Source organism: Marmota marmota, unplaced genomic scaffold, assembly GCF_001458135.2.
Source record: "Marmota marmota marmota unplaced genomic scaffold, marMar, whole genome shotgun sequence".
In the NCBI taxonomy this organism is placed as follows: Eukaryota; Metazoa; Chordata; class Mammalia; order Rodentia; family Sciuridae; genus Marmota; species Marmota marmota.
The window spans coordinates 23,040,137-23,058,583 of NW_025999869.1; the positions used below are offsets into that span (position 1 = coordinate 23,040,137).

The 18,447-nt window shown below is 44.1% G+C and overlaps 1 protein-coding gene across 1 annotated transcript; it reads left to right on the forward strand.

The window, feature by feature from the left end:
- Window positions 1-5,909: 5,909 nt before the first annotated feature.
- On the forward strand, window positions 5,910-7,739 carry Il3 (interleukin 3). The gene is made up of 5 exons (XM_015492581.1): window positions 5,910-6,077; window positions 6,174-6,209; window positions 7,264-7,350; window positions 7,479-7,538; window positions 7,641-7,739. The coding sequence occupies exons 1-5, from the start codon at window positions 5,910-5,912 to the stop codon at window positions 7,737-7,739; spliced, it is 450 nt and encodes a 149-aa protein (XP_015348067.1).
- Window positions 7,740-18,447: the final 10,708 nt, after the last annotated feature.

Consider the following 18,447-nt stretch of genomic DNA (forward strand, 5'->3'; position numbering starts at 1 on the left):
TTGGATTTGTCTGAAATAAATATGATAAACACAACAGGACTGCATCTTTCAAATCTTTGTATTCCAGGTGAGCAACAAGAGAATAACAGGCATTGAAGGCCCATATGCATATTTCTAACAGTAGGAATGGCTACTCTAGGTACTGGAACAGTAGATAGCACCTGCAGCCCCAAACCCAATTCTGCTTAGAAGCACCCTTCTGTGGCCTGCCCTGCTCCAGATTATCCTTTAGGTCTGAGTTGATCCTTTCCCTGTTTTCTCTAATACTCCAGTCTGGGTTAGGTTACTTCATATCTGGGACACAATGGAAGTGACTGGCAGGAATGGAGCTCCTCAGAGCTGAGCTCCCACGATCAGGATCATCCACTCTTCCTGGATTTCATTTTCCTAAAAGGGAAGAGGAAGAACCCAAGAGCGCCACTGGCCTGGGGTTAAGCCCTGTTATCCTGTCCCTACCCTGCTCCCTCCAAGGTATATTATTCTAAAGTGTGAACTCCTCTATCTTCTCTTAGACTGCACCTGGGGAGGGGTGAACTCGGCACAGAGTGGGTTCCCTGGAAGTTGTCCCTGCAGCATGGGATGGAAACCTGAGGGTGTACAGGTTAAAGCCCAGAGAAGGGCTGGGGAGCCTAATGGGGTAGGAGGTCAGGCCTCTCCATCTAAGCCCACCCAGGAGGCCTTTTTCTGAGCTTTTTGCTCAGGTGGGCTTGAGATACCTGATGACATTGCTAAGTCAGCCAGAAGCCCTGAGCTGCTTTCTGTAGTTTCAAAACCATGCGATGTGATCAGAGCCACCAGAGGAAGAATGACTGAGGTCATGGGCAGACACGATCTGACATGTGATATTATGGAAAGGGTAGCAGGGGATCTTGTTATAGTGACTGAGGCCTGAGTCCTGCCAGTAGCAGGTACCTCAGAAAATTCCACTAGGCCTATGGGGGCGAGTGACGAGAAGGAGCAGGCATGGGCCTCTAGTTGGATACGACTCCAAGGTCTGGAACTTCCGACACTGGAGGGGCCCAGCCAGGCCCAAAGAAATCTGTCAGCCAAGGACCTGGAGATCCCCAAACCTCCAGGGCCTCTGTCCTGCAGACTCCAGGCAGCATTCTGGGCTGGCTATCCTGTCCTACCAGGAGGAGCTGGTAGGTCCTCCCTCATGGTTGCCCCAGGTATGGGCACATGTGGCTCATTTGGCTTTCTGATAGCAATCAGCCAGCCTGCAGAGGTGGTTCCCTGGGCAGGGCTGACGCAAACACTCGGGTGGAATTACTATCTTACAAGGGGCCAGACCTTTCCTGGAGGTTCGGGCAGGACTGTGGAAGGGAAGGGTAGTGGGTTCCTGTGATTTCATCCAAAGTAGCTCCTGTAGAATCAAGGCAAACCAGCCAGGTGCAGTGGGGTATGCCTGTAATCCCAGTGGTTTAGGAGGCTGAGGCAGGAGAATTGCAAGTTCAACGACAGCCTCCACAATTTAGTGAGGCCCTGAAAAACTTAGAAAACCCTGTCTCAAAAAAATATAAATAAAAAGAGTTGGGGATGTGGCTCAGTGGTTAAGTGCTCCTGGGTTCAATCCCTAGTACCAAAACAAAAACAACCTCGTGAACCTCAAAGAGACTCCCAGGAAGCCCAGGCTCAGCCCCATTCTAATGGGAGGTCACCAGAGTAGCAGGAACCCAGTTGTCTTTAGTGCTGGCAGCTGGGCAGCCCTTTCTTAATTGTAACTTTTGTTCGGAACACCTCTCCAATCCTGCCTGTTTCCTTGACCAGTAGTGGGAGTTATGTTGCATTGAAAAGGCCTCTCCCTGGGATGGGCTTGGTGATGCACACCTGTAACTAGACTGAAGTAGAAAAAAAACACAAGTTCGAAGCCAGCTGGGCAAATTAGCAAGATCCTGTCTCAAAATAAGAAATAATGAGATCTGAGGATGTAGCTCAGTGGCAGAGCGCTCCTACATTCAATCCCTAGTACTGAAAAAAACAACAAAATAAAAACAAATCAAAGGCTTCTGCAGGGAAGCTGGGCTATATAACTTCCTGCTTCCCTTCCTCTTGCCCTCTGCTCCCTCCAAGCCCATGGCTTCCTCCCATCGCCCCTCAGGGGCCTTCTGTTCTCTTGCCCTTCAGAAGCATGGTTCTCTCAATCTTCTTGACCTCTGACCTCAGGTGGTTAGCTCCTCAAGGACACTCCCAGGCAATCAGCTAAAGCCACCCGACCTTGATCCCATCTTCCCAAACCCTCCGGGGCTGCCCTTGCCTCTTATCTCACAGGTAATGCAGAAGCCATCGTCCTCTAACCTCAGGGGGATAAGTAATGGAGACCCTCCCTGCACACGCCTGTGTCCCTGTCAGGCTTTGCTGGTGCTGGGCCACCATCTGGACATCTTGCACACCCAAGCCGGTCTCTAGCAGACATATTTGGGCATCCCCACCAGGAAAGATCCATGATTTCTCTCTTTTCCCTTCAGGGGGGGAAAAACCCTTTGAAGAATTTTCTACAGGGGTTGGGGCTGGGGTTGTGGCTCAGAGGTAGAGTGGTTGCCTAGCATGCATGAGGCACTGGGTTCGATTCTCAGCACCACATTAAAAAAAATAAAGGTATTATGTAAATCTACAACTAAAAACTAAATGTTAAAAAAAAAAAAAGAATATTCTACCATCGTTCTCATCCTCCCTCACTCTTCAGCCCAATGTCACTGATTCCTGTCCCCCCTACACACTGAATACTCCCCTAGAGGCCCCAGGGACCTCTTTGTCAATAATCCTAGTGGCCATATGGCTTCACCCTCCTATCCCCTCCTGTCAGGGTGCATCATCCCCTAAGTCTATCCCTTTCCGGCGCTTTTGAGCATCAGACCTGTTGACATTCAATCCTGGTGATGTCACTTCCTAGCTCCACACACTTAGCCTCTCTGAGCCCTGGTTTTGCCACTTGAAAAATAGAAATGATTTTAGAACCAGCCTCTTAGGCCAATTTTGAGGATTAAACAAATGAGTGAAATCATAAAGAATGTCAGTCCTGGCACTTAGAAGCTTAATAAGCTGGCTGGGAAGCCATGACTTCCATCCAGTTCTCTCCATTCACACCAGAATCAGCCTAGGACTCCGGCCACCTCCAATCCATAGGACCTGCTGTCCTGACCCTTCCCAGCTTTCTCAAGCCAGACTGAACTTCCCCAGATCCACACCTCATCATACCCCTCGACCCCACTCAACCCAAATGGAAACCCCACGAGTCTTCCAATGTCCCCACTACGAAACCTCAGCCCCTTCTCCTTTAATAAACTTTGTAATTATTTGAAAAACAAGGGACAGGGCTGGGGATATACTTGGTGGTAGAGCACTTGCCTAGCATGTGCAAGATCCTGGGTTTGATCCCTGGCACTGTAAAACACCAAGAAACAAACAAACAAAAAAACAATAGAGAGAGAAGGAGAGAAACACCAACATTTCTAATACTATTGCTTAGGATTTTTTGCTATTATGATACAACATGAAATCTGAAGTTTTATTGATTTATTTTTACTTTATTATAATAATGTTTATCAATATTATAACAATTATGATATGTAATTATATAAATATTACTTATATTATTAAATATATCAATTATTAACATATTAATGTTATATTAATATAATAACAGTATATAATATTGTATTAATACTAATTATATTATTATATATTAAATATATTAACAGAGTAATATTATAATAATATGTAATATAATATATAATAATAATTATTATTATTATTCTGGGGATGAAACCCCAGCCCTTTTTTAAAGACTTGAGACAAGTTCTCACTAAGTTGCACAGGACCCTGTCTCAAAATATAAAAATAAAAAGGGCTGAATGTGGCTCAGTGATAAAGTGACTCTGGGTTCAATCCCTGGTACCAAATATATATATATATATATTTGGTGGGATATATATATAATCCCACTTAGATTTTAAAAAATGAAGTTTTTCTCTACGAGAGAGAGAGAGAGAGAAAAGAAATTACATTGTCAACAGATCCTCAAAACTTTTATAGAAAGTAACGCCAAGCCACAGTAGAGCATTCAGGAAATAAGACCCATTCCCTGTGGGGAGGACACCAAACCACAGTGGAGCATTTAGGAAATAAGCCCTGTTCCCTGGGGGGAGCACAAGGGACCCTATTTAAAGTAAGGTTGCTTCTCAGATGTCATGTGAATCATTTGAGGATTTCGTCAAAATGAAATTTTTGATTCAGAAAATTTGGGGCACGGTCAGAGTCACCCCCTCTAGCGAGTGCCGCAGTGGTGTTGGTGCTGCAGGACTGAGGTAGGCTTTAAATCAGCCTCTCCCTCAAGACTGAGCTCTTATGGGAGGGGACCACATATGCTTTTCTCTGGGTGCCTACATACATTAAGTACTTAACAAAAGTTCATTGCATGGATGTGTCCCCTGGGCACCCAGATTGGTCCTAAGGCTCCTGTGTATTGCTCTGAGACTTCCCCTCGGTTTGTAAGATGCTCTGGGTTCAGATGCCAGAATGCCTTTTGGTGCAGGACATTGCTTTGGGTCACAGCCTCTTCATCTTCTTTCCATGTATTCGGAAGCACCTAAATTCCCCTGCGTAGCATGACCTTTCCATGATTTCCCCATGCCAATCACATCATGCCGCTCCCAACCCAAACCCTGGTTTCTCCTGCCTCTCAGCTTGCCCCTCCACAGCCCAGTCATCTCAAAGAACTCTTTCCCATACCCTGTCACACTTAGACCTTCACAAAAACCACATTCCAGGCCTATATTCTGCCCATTATGCCCCATGGGCAGGGGACCACCTCTTCTTTCAGGGACTGTCCCCTGGGCCATCACCCTCCTGGTTTCCTCTCTTTCTCTCTGGCTGTGGCTTCTCAGGTTCTCTGGACTTCCCCATGGTCTGTCCCTGTTCTCTCCAAACTCTGCAACACTCCCCCCACCTCATCCCCCTTCTTCTCTATCCACCGAATCCATATTCCAGCACAGACAGGGATTCAGAGCCCCGCAATGCAACTAGGCCCAGTCTGAAACCAGGGAGTTGTTTTCCTCTCCTCTCTTCTTTTGCCCTCACACCTCAAATCTTGCCAATTCTGCCTCCTGAACTTCCCAGGCCAGCCCTCTTCCCCGACTTCCCATGACAGTTTCCTCAAGGGCCACTACTGTCTTCAGGTCCCTGAATCCAGCTCTCCATGCTACCAAAGGGACAGCCCAGAGCCTGCAGCTAGGCCTCCATCAGGGGCTGAGCCTCCACAATGCAGGCAGAGGCAGGCTGTGCTGCTCTCAGACCAAAAAGAAAATGAAATGGGCTCCTAATGCCTAGCTCCATCTGCCACCCACCAGGAAAAACAAGTGTCAAAGAGAAGCTGCCCAGAGCCCACAGGATAAATCACTGAGGGCTTGAACACTAGTAACTCAGCATTGGGAGGGTGTCAAGTTGACCATGTGACAGATTCCCAAATTCTTGTTTCCAGTGGGCCTTCACCTGGCCATGCACCTGGGTAATGTAGTGCAAGGCAGAGTGGACAGTGAGGGTCAGACCTGTTCAGGGGATGGCAGGATGAGGCCCTATTGGATAAGAGGCCTGGTGAGCTCATGGTCAGGCTGCTCCCACCTGTCAGAGGGTCCTCTAAGCTGGCTCCATTCTGCCCATCTCTAAGCTCCCCAATAAGAGGAGGAGATACCCTGTATGTAATCTGTTTCCCCATTTTGCTGATCTGAATACTAGAAAGTGATGAATAAGTCTGTGGTTTTCTAAGAAGGTTCCATGTCAGATAAAGATCCTTCCGACGCCCGCCCCCCTGCACACCCCTGGTCTGGGGTTGTGGGCACGCTGCTGCTGCACATATAAGACAGGAGGCTTCTGTGGACTCCTGAGAACCTCACGCAGGACCAGGACAAGACAGAATGCATCCTGCCAGCCCGAACACGAGCAGCCTCTCTACCCTGCTCCTGCTCCTGTTCTTGTTCTGCTCTGGGCTCCGAGCTAACAACGGGCAGCCCTTGATCAAGGACTGCAATACAGTGATCCAGGAAATTAGAAGGAACCTAGAGAATTCTGGGCCTTTGCGTTTGGTGAGTAGCTGGGATAAGGTTGTTCTGGGCAGTTTGGCTCAGGTGGGTGGCTCAGGCCAACAAGCCTCATGACCCTCTCTCCTTCTGTCCCTACAGAACTCCACCAACAAGGAAGACCGATGGCTCTTGAGGGTAAGAGTTCAGCCCTGCACTGGGGCACACCAGATCCCAATCTTCCACCCCTCCTCTGCGTCAGTGACCTCAGCAGTCACTCTACCTGGTTTAGCATCAGTTTTTTTTTTTTTTTTAATCTGTAGAATAGAACCCATCTTGGTGGGGTGATTGTAAGAATCAAATAATGCAATGTGTTTAATGTTCCCAGACCAGAGGATGGCCCTTAACGGGTGTTTACTATGTGGTCCCAGCCATGGCTTTAATAATGAAAGATTTTTTTTTAAATTAGGAAATGAAAAGGCAGCTCTAGTTGAATAACACCAGGGGCCTTAAGCTCAGTTTTCAGTGGAGCAGCCACCAGGTTGGCAGACTAGTACTTCAGTACTATCTGTATCTGTATCTGCCACCAGGTTGGCAGACTAGAATTTCCCCTGGTCATGCACCTGTTTCCTTCCTTTCCCTTAAAAAATAGTGTTTGTGTTTTCTACTCTCACCAGCCCCAGGGATTATCATTTACAACTACTTTTCATAGTTCCAGCCAGCTGCAATGGTTATGTCTCACCTTTGTTTGTTTGAACATGCAATTGAGGTCTTTCCCAAGTTTACTGGCCATTTACATTTCCCTTCTTTGGGAAAGTTCACCCATCTGCATGCTGTTGTCCTGGTGATTTTCTTGCTGATTTCTAGAAACCCTTAATTTGATTAAGGCATCAATCCTGATATCTGAGTTCTTGGGCACAAATACTTCTCTGGCCAACCCTCTGCTTTTTCTAAAGCTTCTGTTGGGAGTTGTTTTATCCCCAAGTGTAGAAAAATCTACCCAGGCTCTTTATGTAGCTCATATGGTGCCAGGGGTTGGTGCTTGGGGGAAGGAGGCCTTGCTGAGGTATGCATTTGCTTCAAGGATCATGCTTTTGAGGGCAGCTCAGGGACCCACCTGGGGCAAGGAGGGAACCAGGAGGAGGTTATCCAACAATACCCCTGACAGCAGGCTCAGAAGATTATGCAGTCTGGTCATGGGAAGGACATGTCCCAACTCTCCAGCCCTTATATATATTCTTTGTCCCCTTAGAATACCTCTCGGATGCAAAACCTGAATGTATTCTTGGAAGCTGCTAAGAATTTGACGAACAAAGGGAACATCAGTAGCCAACTAGAGGTATGTGAACCTGTAGTAGGTATTTGAGATCCCTGCCTTGACCCTGCTCAACCTCTGGGAAGGAGAATATCAGGGTCTACTCCTTTTCTGGGGGAGTCTCTGACTGTCTGCTTTGGTCTCTTCCACAGTTTCTTAAGACATGCTTGTCCAACGAAGAGCCCACAGTCTCACCCATGACCACACCCACGGTAAGCTGTCCCTCCAGATGCCCCTGCAGGTGGCAACACTCAGCCTGCCATCCCCTTTACAACCCAGACTCCTCTAATTCCATCTTCTTGGCTTCTTCACAGAGAAAGCCCATTGTTATCAGAAAGGGCAACTTGGATGACTTCCGGAAGAAACTTCAGTACTATCTGTACATCCTTGAGGAGAGCTGGATTCAGCACTGAACCCCAGAATCCCCCATCAGACATCTGGCTCTGTCCCTGGGTCTTCTCAGCATGGGACCTTGGGATGCGCAAAACAGCAGAGCATCTGAAGATTCTGGATATCTTTCACACAGTCCAGCACTGGAAGGATGACATTCTCTCCTGTAGCATCAGATAAATTGCTAATCATCTAATTTCTGGAATGTGCAGCTCCCTTTTGACCTTGCACAATTATGTTCTCAATTTCATCCCATCGAGTCTATTTATTTATGTATTTATTTATTTATTACCTTCTGTAATATGTATTTATTTTAGCAGAGGAGCCATGTCTTGCTTCTTTTGAAACAAAATTGAACTCCAGGAGGCCTGGGAGCATGTTCATTTGTACCTCAGGTTTTAAACAGGTTTCTAGGCATGTGTGAAAATAAACCAGATTCCCTGAACTTTGTCGCCAGTGTCTCAGTTTGACTCGGGTCTTAGCATTCTAGATGTGTACCATGACTTTTCGGTGCTCTAGGCTGCAGTGTGGATGCTGTCCTAGTTCATACTCTCACCACCCTCCCATCACCCCCATGCCCTGATAGGTGATAACCCTAGTAATGACAAGTGGCACAGAACTCTCAACATGTACCAGGCATGGATCTGAGCATTTTTCCTATGCTAACTTAGTCCTCACCCTACCAAAAAATATGCTTTGCTTTATGGGAACCCTGAAGTTCAGAGCAGCTGAGCAACTTGCCTAAGTTCACACAGCAAGTGCCCTCAGGACTTGATTGATTCAGGTGCTGCTCCTCCACAGTCCGTGGAATGGCTCCACCTAGTGGTCATTCAAAAAACTGCAGCAGCATCCCCAACTCCTCCCAGGGCAAGTCCAGCAATAAACACTCCCTAAGTCCCCGCAATGCAGCAGGCTTGGGGATACAGACCGTCCAGACTCCACAGTTCCACTCCTTCAAGATTCTCCAAGCCTGGAGTCTCCAGCCTCTCTTGTCTGATTTAGTAGATTCCTGCAGGCCTCCCTGCTTCAGACCAGCCCTAGAACACATTCATTAACAATCTGATCAACTGGGGAGCCAGATTGAGGTTTAGAAAATGCAAGCCTGACAATGATGGTCTGACACTTAGTTCTTCAATCTGTGGGGTCTTCCAGACCTTGTCTATGTCCATGTCCTTAGGATAGCTCATAGGGCTTACCTTTACTTTTTGCTTATATTTCCCCACAACTGCCAACCTCTTATATACTCCAGCCAATAGTCTTCTCTGTCTTCCTAGAGTACCACACATCTGTCTTCATAACTCTAAACCTTCACCTTTCCTTTAGCCTGCAGGCTCTTACACTGGCATGTAAGAGACCAGCTCCAATGCTGGCTACCTCTGAATTGTACACACTGACCCACAATGGGGCTCTTTCCTGAAAGAGGAGTGTAAGGACAATCATGTGGCCCTAGGTGGCTCAGACTCTCTTGACTGGTGGAGGATGGGACATCATTGGGTGCGGTTCTGTCTGCCACTTGTGTGCCTCCCTTCTGGCTCCCCTGCCCAGTATTGCCTCCTCCAGTCTGGGGGAGTAGGGGAGAAGGGGTGGGGAGAAATAGATGTAGAAATCATATGTCGGGGTCTTGTTCCCCTCTTTTTTTCTCCTTTCCACCTTGATCCATTCCTCACTTGAGGTTATAAGGTAGGGAACAGCCCATCTGCTTGAATAGTATAAAAGGTAGCAGATTTATCTACTACTAGCTCAAAAATGTATTCCTCTACATTCAATCTCCTACAAAACTTTATGTTCTCAAATAGATAACTTTCTTCTATCTCTGCCTCACCTCTCCCTATCCTGGCTCACTGAAGAACTGGTGAGAGATCAGGGGAACATTTTGTTGGACTTGACTCAGGGTATTGGAGACATTGATGCAGTTTCTGGAAGGACCACTAGGGGGAGTATGCTATTAAGCCTAGGCTGCACCCTAGTCCAGGAGGGCTGATGGGTCTGAGAGATGCATTGTTTGGATCTAGACTGCGTTTTCCAATTCACCTGCTCACCCTCCCACATCCCCACCCAAAGACCCTCCCTCCTGCACCTGGTGGCTAGTCCTATTTTCATCTTGATAAAGCAGCGTCTGTGCCCTGTCCTCATATTCCCACGATGAGTCCCTGCTTGTCATCACTTTGCTCTTTGGTGTGAGGCTCAGCTGTCCTTTCCTCTGTGGTCATGATATCCACTGCCTTGTGGCCTAACAAGCCATATTTTCCCCACACCTGGTCCTATGGGGACCCAGGGCCAGTGGTGAGCTTTATTGGCTCAAATAATTAATTGTTAAATCTTTTTTAAAAATTGCCAGCTAGTTATTAAATTATCAGAAACTTAAAATTGGCCACAGGGAGAGTATTTACACCATGGAAATTGGCAAACACCTCAAAGCAGACTCTATCCCCTGGGAGTCTGCTAAACTTTCATCAGCGATTGGAGCCTCCCTCACTTGAGGTGCAGGCAGGGAGCCAGCACTCTGTTGGCTCTTTGCTCTTGCCTGGCTCTCCCCTCCCCCTTTCCTGAAGCTCCAGGCCCTTGGTCCTGGAGCCACACTATTCTCACCCCAGGCTGCATGGCACTGGTAGTTCTTAATCAGCACTGATTGGCTGAGCACCTAAGTGGCAGACCCTATATTGGATGCTGGCGATATGGCAGTGAAATAGACAGATGGCGGGGAGGGTCTAGGAGGTTGCTTTTCATGGGGTGGTTTGGGAAGGCCTCTCTTGGGTTGAGAACTGAGTGACAAGAAAGTGCCAGCAATGTGACAATCTAGGGAAAAGAGCTCTGGACAGAGGGAATAACAATCAGAGACCAAAAATGACCTGTGAGCATTCATGGAGCAGAAAGATGACCTGGAGTGGATTCTGATAAGAAGCCTACAACTCTCCCTCAATCTCTCTCCCTTTCCTCCCCAGGCCTGGGCGGGGCACTGAATACAGGGTGGGGAGGAGGCTCTGTGTTAGTGAGCAATGACTGCAGTAGGCAGGGGTTAGTGGTGGGGTCAGACATAGAACTGGTGCAGGAAGATGAGCAGGTAGGTGTTGGGGAGGGTGGTCAGATGGACAAGACCCATGGCAGGAGCAGGAGTGACTGGTAGAGGTGTCACACTTGAGACAGGAGTGGGCCTTTTTAGATGTTCATCCTTTCCCCTCTTCTGGAATAGTCCAGCCTGCAGCCTGGGGCCAGGTTGGAGTTCAGGGGGACCACTGGCCTCACCACTCAGGCTTACCCTTGACTGCAAATTTCAGACCTTTCCTGGGGCCAGCACAGCCTGGCCCACACACAGCCTTATATTGAGTGGTGATCAGTCCTTGGACAGGTTGGGGGAATTTCTGCATGCTGTAGACTTAGGTTGAATGTTTATGTCACCATTCATATTCTTTTTTTAAAAAATTTATTTATATATGACAACGGAATGCATTACAATTCTTATTACACATATAGAGCACAATTTTTCATATCTCTGGTTGTATACACAGTATATTCACACCAATTTGTGTCTTCATACCTGTATTTTGGATAATAATGATCATCACATTCCACCATCATTAATAAGCCCATGCCCCCTACCTTCCCCCCCACCCCTCTGCCGTATCTAGAGTTCATCTACTCCTCCCATGCTCCCGCTCCCTATCCCACTATGAATCAGCCTCCATGTATCAAAGAAAACATTCAGCATTTTTTTTGGGGGGGATTGGCTAACTTCACTTCTCATTATCTTCTCTAACTCCAACCATTTACCTGCAAATGCCATCATTTTCTTTTCTTTTTTTTGCAAAGTAATATTCTATTGTGTATATATGCCACATTTTTTTTCCATTCATCTATTGAAGGGCATCTAGGTTAGTTCCACAGTTTAGCTATTGTGAATTGTGCTGCTATAAACATTAATGTGGCTGTGTCCCTGTAGTACACTGTTTTTTTAAGTCCTTTGGATATAAACTGAGGAGAGGGGACAGCTGGCTCAAATGGTGGTTCCATTCCCAATTTTCCAAGAAATCTCCATACTGCTTTCCATATTGGTTGCATCAATTTGTAATCCCACCAGCAGTGTATTAGTGTACTTTCCCCCACATCCTAGCCAACACTTATTGTTTGTCTTCATAATAGCTGCCATTCTGACTTGAGTGAGATGGAATCTTCTTTTTTTAAAAGAGAGAGAGAATTTTTTTAATATTTATTTTTCAGTTATCGGTGGGCACAACATCTTTGTTTGTATGTGGTGCTGAGGATCGAACCCGGGCCGCATGCATGCCAGACGAGCGCGCTACCGCTTGAGCCATATCCCCAGCCCCTGAGAGATGAAATCTTAGAGTGGTTTTGATTTGCATTTCTCTCATTGCTAGTGATGATGAACATTTTTTCATGCATTTGTTAATTGATTGTTCATCATCTTCTGAGAAGTGTCTCTTTAGGTCCTTGGCCCATTTATTGATTGGGTTATTTGTGGGTTTTTTTGTTGTTGTCGTTTAGCTTTTTGAATTTTTTTTATAACCTAGAGATCAGTGCTCTATCTGATGTGTAAGGGATAAAGATTTGCTCCCAAAATGTAGGCTCTTGATTCACCTCACAGATTGTTTTTTTGCTCAGAAGAAACTTTTTAGTTTGAGTCCATCCCATTTATTGATTCTTGATGTAAATTCTTGCACCAGAGGAGTCTTATTAAGGAAGTTGAGGCATAATCCCACATGATGGAGAGTAGGGCCTACTTTTTCTTCTATTAGACGCAGGGTCTCTGGTTGTATTCCTATGTCCTTGATCCGTTTTGAATTTTTATGCATGGTGAGAAATATGGGTTTAATTTCATTTTGTTGCATATGGATTTCCAGTTTTCCCAGCACCATTTGTTGAAGAGGCTATCTTTTCTCCAATGCATGTTCTTGACACCTTTGTCTAATATAAGATAATTGTAGTTTTATGAGTTAGTCTCTGTGTCCTCTGTTCTGTACCATTGGTCTACCAGTCTGTTTTGGTGCCAATACCATCATGTTTTTGTTACTATTGCTCTGTAGTATAGTTTGAGGTCTGGTATAGTGATGCCACCTGCTTCACACTTCCTGCTAAGGATTAGCTATTCTGGGTCTCTTATTTTTCCAGATGAATTTCATGATTGCTTTTTCTATTTCTATGAGGAATGTCATTGGAATTTTGATGGAATTGCAATAAATCTGTATAGTGCTTTTGGAAGTATGGTCATTTTGATAATATTAATTCTGCCTATTCAAGAGCAAGGTAGATCTTTCCATCTTCTAAGGTCTTTGATTTCTTCCTTTAGGGTTCTGTACTTTTCATTATATAGATCTTTCACCTCTTTTGTTACATTGATTCCCAAGTATTTTTTTTTTTGAGGCTATTGAAAATAGGGTAGTTTGTTTCCCTTTCTAAGGATTTGTCACTGATATACAGAAATGCCTTTGATTTATGGGTTTTGATTTTATATCCTGCTATTTTGCTGAATTCATTTACCAGTTCTAGAAGTTTTCCAGTGGAACTTTTAGGGTCTTCTCGGTATAGAATCATATCATCAACAAATAGTTGCAATTTGAGTTCTTCTTTTCCTATATGTATCCCTTTAATTTCCTTCGTCTAATTGCATCCCTGTCTTGTTCCAGTTTTTAGAGGGAATGCTTTCGATTTTTCTCTATTTAGAATGATGTTGGCCTGGGGCTTAGCATAGATAGCCTTTATAATGTTGAGATATGTTCCTGTTATCCCTAGTTTTTCTAATGTTTTGAACAAAATGGGTGCTGTATTTTGTCAAATGCTTTTTCTGTGTCTATTGAGATGATCATATGATTCTTATCTTTAAGTCTATTGATGTGATGAATTACATTTATTGATTTCCATATATTGAACCAAACTTGCATCCCTGGGATGAATCTCACTTGATCATAGTCCCTGATTTTTTTGATATGTTTTTGTATTCGATTTGCCAGAATTTTATTGAGAATTTTTGCATCTATGTTCATTAGAGATATTGGTCTGGAGTTTTCTTTTTTTGATGTGTCTTTGCCTGGTTTTGGAATCAGAATGATATTGGCCTCATGGCATGAGTTTGGAAGTGCTGCCTCTTTTTCTATTTCTTGAAATAAATTGAAGAGTATTGGTATTAATTCTTCTTTAAAGGTCTTGTAGAACTTGGCTGTGTTTCCGTCCAGTCCTGGGCTTTTCTTAGTTGGTAGACTGCTATTTCGTCACTTGAAATTGATCTGTTTAAATTGTGTATAGCATCCTGATTCAATTTGGGCAAAATATATGACTCTAGAAATTTGTCGATGCCTTCTATATTTTCTATTTTATTGGAGTACAAGTTTTCAAAATAATTTCTAATTATCTTCAGTATTTCTGTAGTGTCTGTTGTGATAGTTCCTTTTTCATCATGTATGTTAGTGATTTGAGTTTTCTCTCTCCTTCTCTTCATTAGCATGGCTAAGGGTCTGTCAACTTTATTTATTTTTTCAAAGAAGCAACTTTTGTTCTGTCAATTTTTTCAGTTGTTTCTTTTGTTTCAATTTCATTGATTTCAGCTCTGATTTTAATTATTTCCTATCTTCTGCTGCTTTTGGTGTTGATTTGTTCTTCTTTTTCTAGGGCTTTGAGGTGTAATGTTAAGTCATTTATTTGTTGACTTTTTCTTCTTTTAAGGTATGAACTCCATGCAATAAACTTTCCTCTTAGAACTGCTTTCATAGTGTCCCAGAGATTTTGATATGTTGTATCTGTGTTCTCATTCACCTCTAAAAATATTTTAATCTCTTCCTTACTGTCTTCTGTAACCCATTGTTCATTCAGTAGCATATTATTTAGTCTCCAGGTGTTGGAGTGGATTTTATTTCTTATTTCATCATTGATTTCTAATTTCATTCCATTATGACCTGATGGAATGCAGGGTAATATCTGTACTTTTTAATATTTGCTAAGAATTGCTTTGTGGCATAGTATATGGTCTATTTTAGAGAAGGATCCATGTGCTGCTGAGAAGAAAATATATCCCTTCATTGAAGGATGGAATATTCTACATATGTCAGTTAAGTCTAAGTTGATTGTGTTATTGAGTTCTATAGTTTCTTTGTTTAGCTTTTGTTTGAAAGATCTATCTAGTGATGAAAGAGGTGTGTTGAAGTCACCCAAAATTATGGTGTTGTGGTCTGTTTGACTCTTGAACTTGAGAAGAGCTTGCTTGATGAACACAGCTACTCCATTGTTTGGGGCATATATATTTATAATTGTTATGTGTTATTGGTGTATGTTTCCTTGAGCAGTAGGTAGTGTCCTTCTTTGTCCTTTTTGATTGACTTTAGTTTAAAGTCTACTTTATTTGATATGAGGATGGAAACCCCTGGTTGCTTCCGTAGTCCATGTGAATAGTATGATTTTTCCCAACCTTTCACCTTCAGTCTATGAATGTCTTTTTCTATGAGATGAGTCTCTTGGAGGCAGCATACTGTTAGATCTTTTTTTTAAAATCCAATCTGCTAGTTTTATGACTTTTGATTGGTGAGTTTAGGCCATTAACATTCAGGGTTATTATTGAGACATGATTTGTATTCCCAGGAATTTCTGTTTATTTTTGGTATTTAACATGACTTGGTTTCTCCTCTGATTAGATTTTCCTTTAGTGTAATCCCTCCCTCTGCTGATTTTCATCATTGTTTTTCATTTCCTCTTCGTGGAATACTTTGCTGAGGATGTTCTATAGTGCAGGCTTTCTAGTTGTAAATTCTTTTAACTTTTGTTTATCATGGAAGATTTTTATTTCATCATCAAATCTAAAGCTTCGTTTTTACTGGATATAAGATTCTTGGTTGGGGGCTGGGGATGTGGCTCAAGCCGTAGCGTGCTCGCCTGGCATGCGTGCGGTCCGGGTTCGATCCTCAGCATCACATACAAACAAAGATGTTGTGTCCGCCGAAAATTAAAAAAAAAATCCTCTCTCTCTCTCTCTCACTCTCACTCTCTCTTTAAAAAAAAAAAAAAGATTCTCGGTTGGCATCCATTTTCTTTCAGAGCTTGGTATATGTTGTTCCAAGATCTCCTGGCTTTGAAGGTCTGGGTTGAAAAATCTTCTGAGATTCAAATTGGTCTCCCCTATATGTGATCTGATTTCTCTCTATTGTGGCTTTTAAGATCCTTATTCTGTATGCTAGGCATTTTCATTATAATGTGCCTTCGTGTAGATCTGTTGTAATTTTGTACATTTGGTGTCCTGTAAGCCTCTCGTATTTGGTTTTTCAATTCATTCTTCATGCTTGGGAAATTTTCTGATATTATCTTGTTGAAGAGATTGTGCATTCCTTTGGTTTGAAACTTTGTGCCTTCTTCTATCCCAATAACTCTTATATTTGGTCTTTTGATGCTGCCCCATAATTCTTGGATGCTCTCTTCATGGTTTCTAACTTTCTTCATTGTGTGATCAACTTTATTTTCCAGATTGTATACTTTGCCTTCATTATCTGATGTTCTTCCAAGTGATCTGGTCTGTTGGTTATGCTTTCTATTGATTTTTTTTAAAAAATTGATTTATTGTATCCTTCATTTCAAGGATTTCTGACCGTTTTTTTTCAGGGTCTCAATCTCTCTCTTGAAGTAAACATTTGCTAACTGTATTTGCTCTCTTATCTCATTGTTGGAGTGATCAATTTTTGCCTGTATTTGCTCATTTAGGTCATCCTTTAATTCACAGATCATTTTAATTATTAAACTTCTGAATTCCTCTAACATTTCATTGACTTCGCTGTTCATGGGTTCTGTTATTGTAGTATCCTGGTTTGTTTGGGGCACTTTCCTCCCTTGTTTTTTCATGTTGTCTATGTGTTTTCCTTTCTTGCAGTGTGGATCTGAGATATTACAGTTTCTTCCCTATATTCTTGTAATACCTGTGCAGTTTGACTGTACCTCACCTTGATGTTGGGCTTCCAGACCCTGCTGGTGTTCCTCAGTGAATGCTACTGCATCCTGGGTCTGGGTCCTGAGTAAGTTGGAGTGGGTGGATCTGGGCTGATGGGCTTGACCTCCCTGATAGTCTGCTGGTCAGAAGGGGTGGTCCTGCGGCAAAGGCTAGGCTCTGCCAGTGTCTGCCCCTCAGGGAAAGGGGTGGCCCCATACATATTCTTATGTTGAAACGTAATCTCCAATGTGATGATATTTGGAAGCAGGTTGTTTTTTATTTTTTATTTTTTTTGAGAGGTGATGAAAGGGAGCCCTCATGAATGAGATCAGTATCCTTATGAATAAGACCCCAGAAAAATCCCTTGAACTTTCTACCATGTGAGGACACAGTGAAATGGCTGTCCATTAACCAAGAAGTGGGGACATCCTACCAAACGAATCTCAGTTGTGGTTCTCAGTCTCCAGACTGTGAGAAAGAAATTTCTTTTGTTTAATAAATCACTCATTTGTAGTAGTTTGTTTATAATGGCCCATGCTTGGCCACCTGCAGGGAAGGAGCTGATCATTCCCTGACCCAATGGGGAGCCCGAGGCTGCTTACGTATCTTAAGCTGTCACTTCTATCTGGCTACTCCTAAGCCTGCACAGACTGTGCATGCCAGGCCTATAAGTCTAATTTGCACCAGGGGGCAGCAATGCCCCATCATACATCCCAGGATGGCCACTGCAGAGCCAGGGTGCCTATCTTGCCTCAACCAAGTTGCTTTCTCAGGAAAGCAGAGTATATCAGTCAGCCAGAAATTTTATTTTTCATTTTAACTTTAAAAATACAGCTTTTTTTTTTTTTGGAGGAGGAGGGGAAGGATTGAATCCAGGGGTGCTTAACCACTGATCCCCATTCACAGTTCTTTTTTTTTTTTTTTGAAACAGGGTCTTGTTAAGTTGCTTAGAGCCTTGCTAAGTTGCTGAGCCTGGCTTTGAACTTGCAATTCTCCTGCCTCAGCCTCCTGAGCCACTGAGATTATAGCATGTGGCACCATGCCTCACTAAAATATAGCTCTTTACTGGGCCGGTAACACAGGAGAGCATATCTACTCTTTATTAAAATTTTTGGAAATGGAGAAGAATATAGCAAAGAGAAAATTGCCAGAAAGGCAAGCGCCTAAGGAAGGTAGAACTCAGGAGCCTGGCCAACCTCACCTCATGATGCAAACCCTTCTGCTCCAAGCGGAGACTTCGCTGCTTCCAGACTGGCCTTGAGTCCCCATCTGAAATGGAACTCAAGGACCCGTATGGCTTCCCCATGCTCCAGTAGGGGTTGGCAATACCCTTCAGGGTCCTCCTGATGTGTCCAGTTTGCCTGGCACAGTATGATAGAAGTTATTACAGACTGTAACAGATGAATAGATGAATGAATATGGATCTCACTAGAGGTACTTTCCACTTGGGTGATGCCCAGGAGGTTTGAGGGAGGAACAGAGTCCATCAGGCAGAGGAGGGATGGGAGAGATGCAGGCAGGAGTTGGGCACTTGGGAGCAAGGGCCTGGGATCTTAACAGGGCAGGGTAACCGAGGTACAGGATAGCCCCGACACTGGAACCACCCATGTGATAGGGTCCAGGTAGCCAAGGCAGAAGCTGGGCCCCTGGTCACTGCTTTGGTCCATGGAGCCCAGCCACCTGTCCTTGATTCCTTCTTCCCTGATCCCAGGCCAGCCCAGCCATCCTGGCTTCTGTGGAGATGGCAAGACTGGCTGTCCATGGTCTGAGGAGTGGTGGACACAGGGAGAGGGACAATTAGCCAGACACTGTGTGTT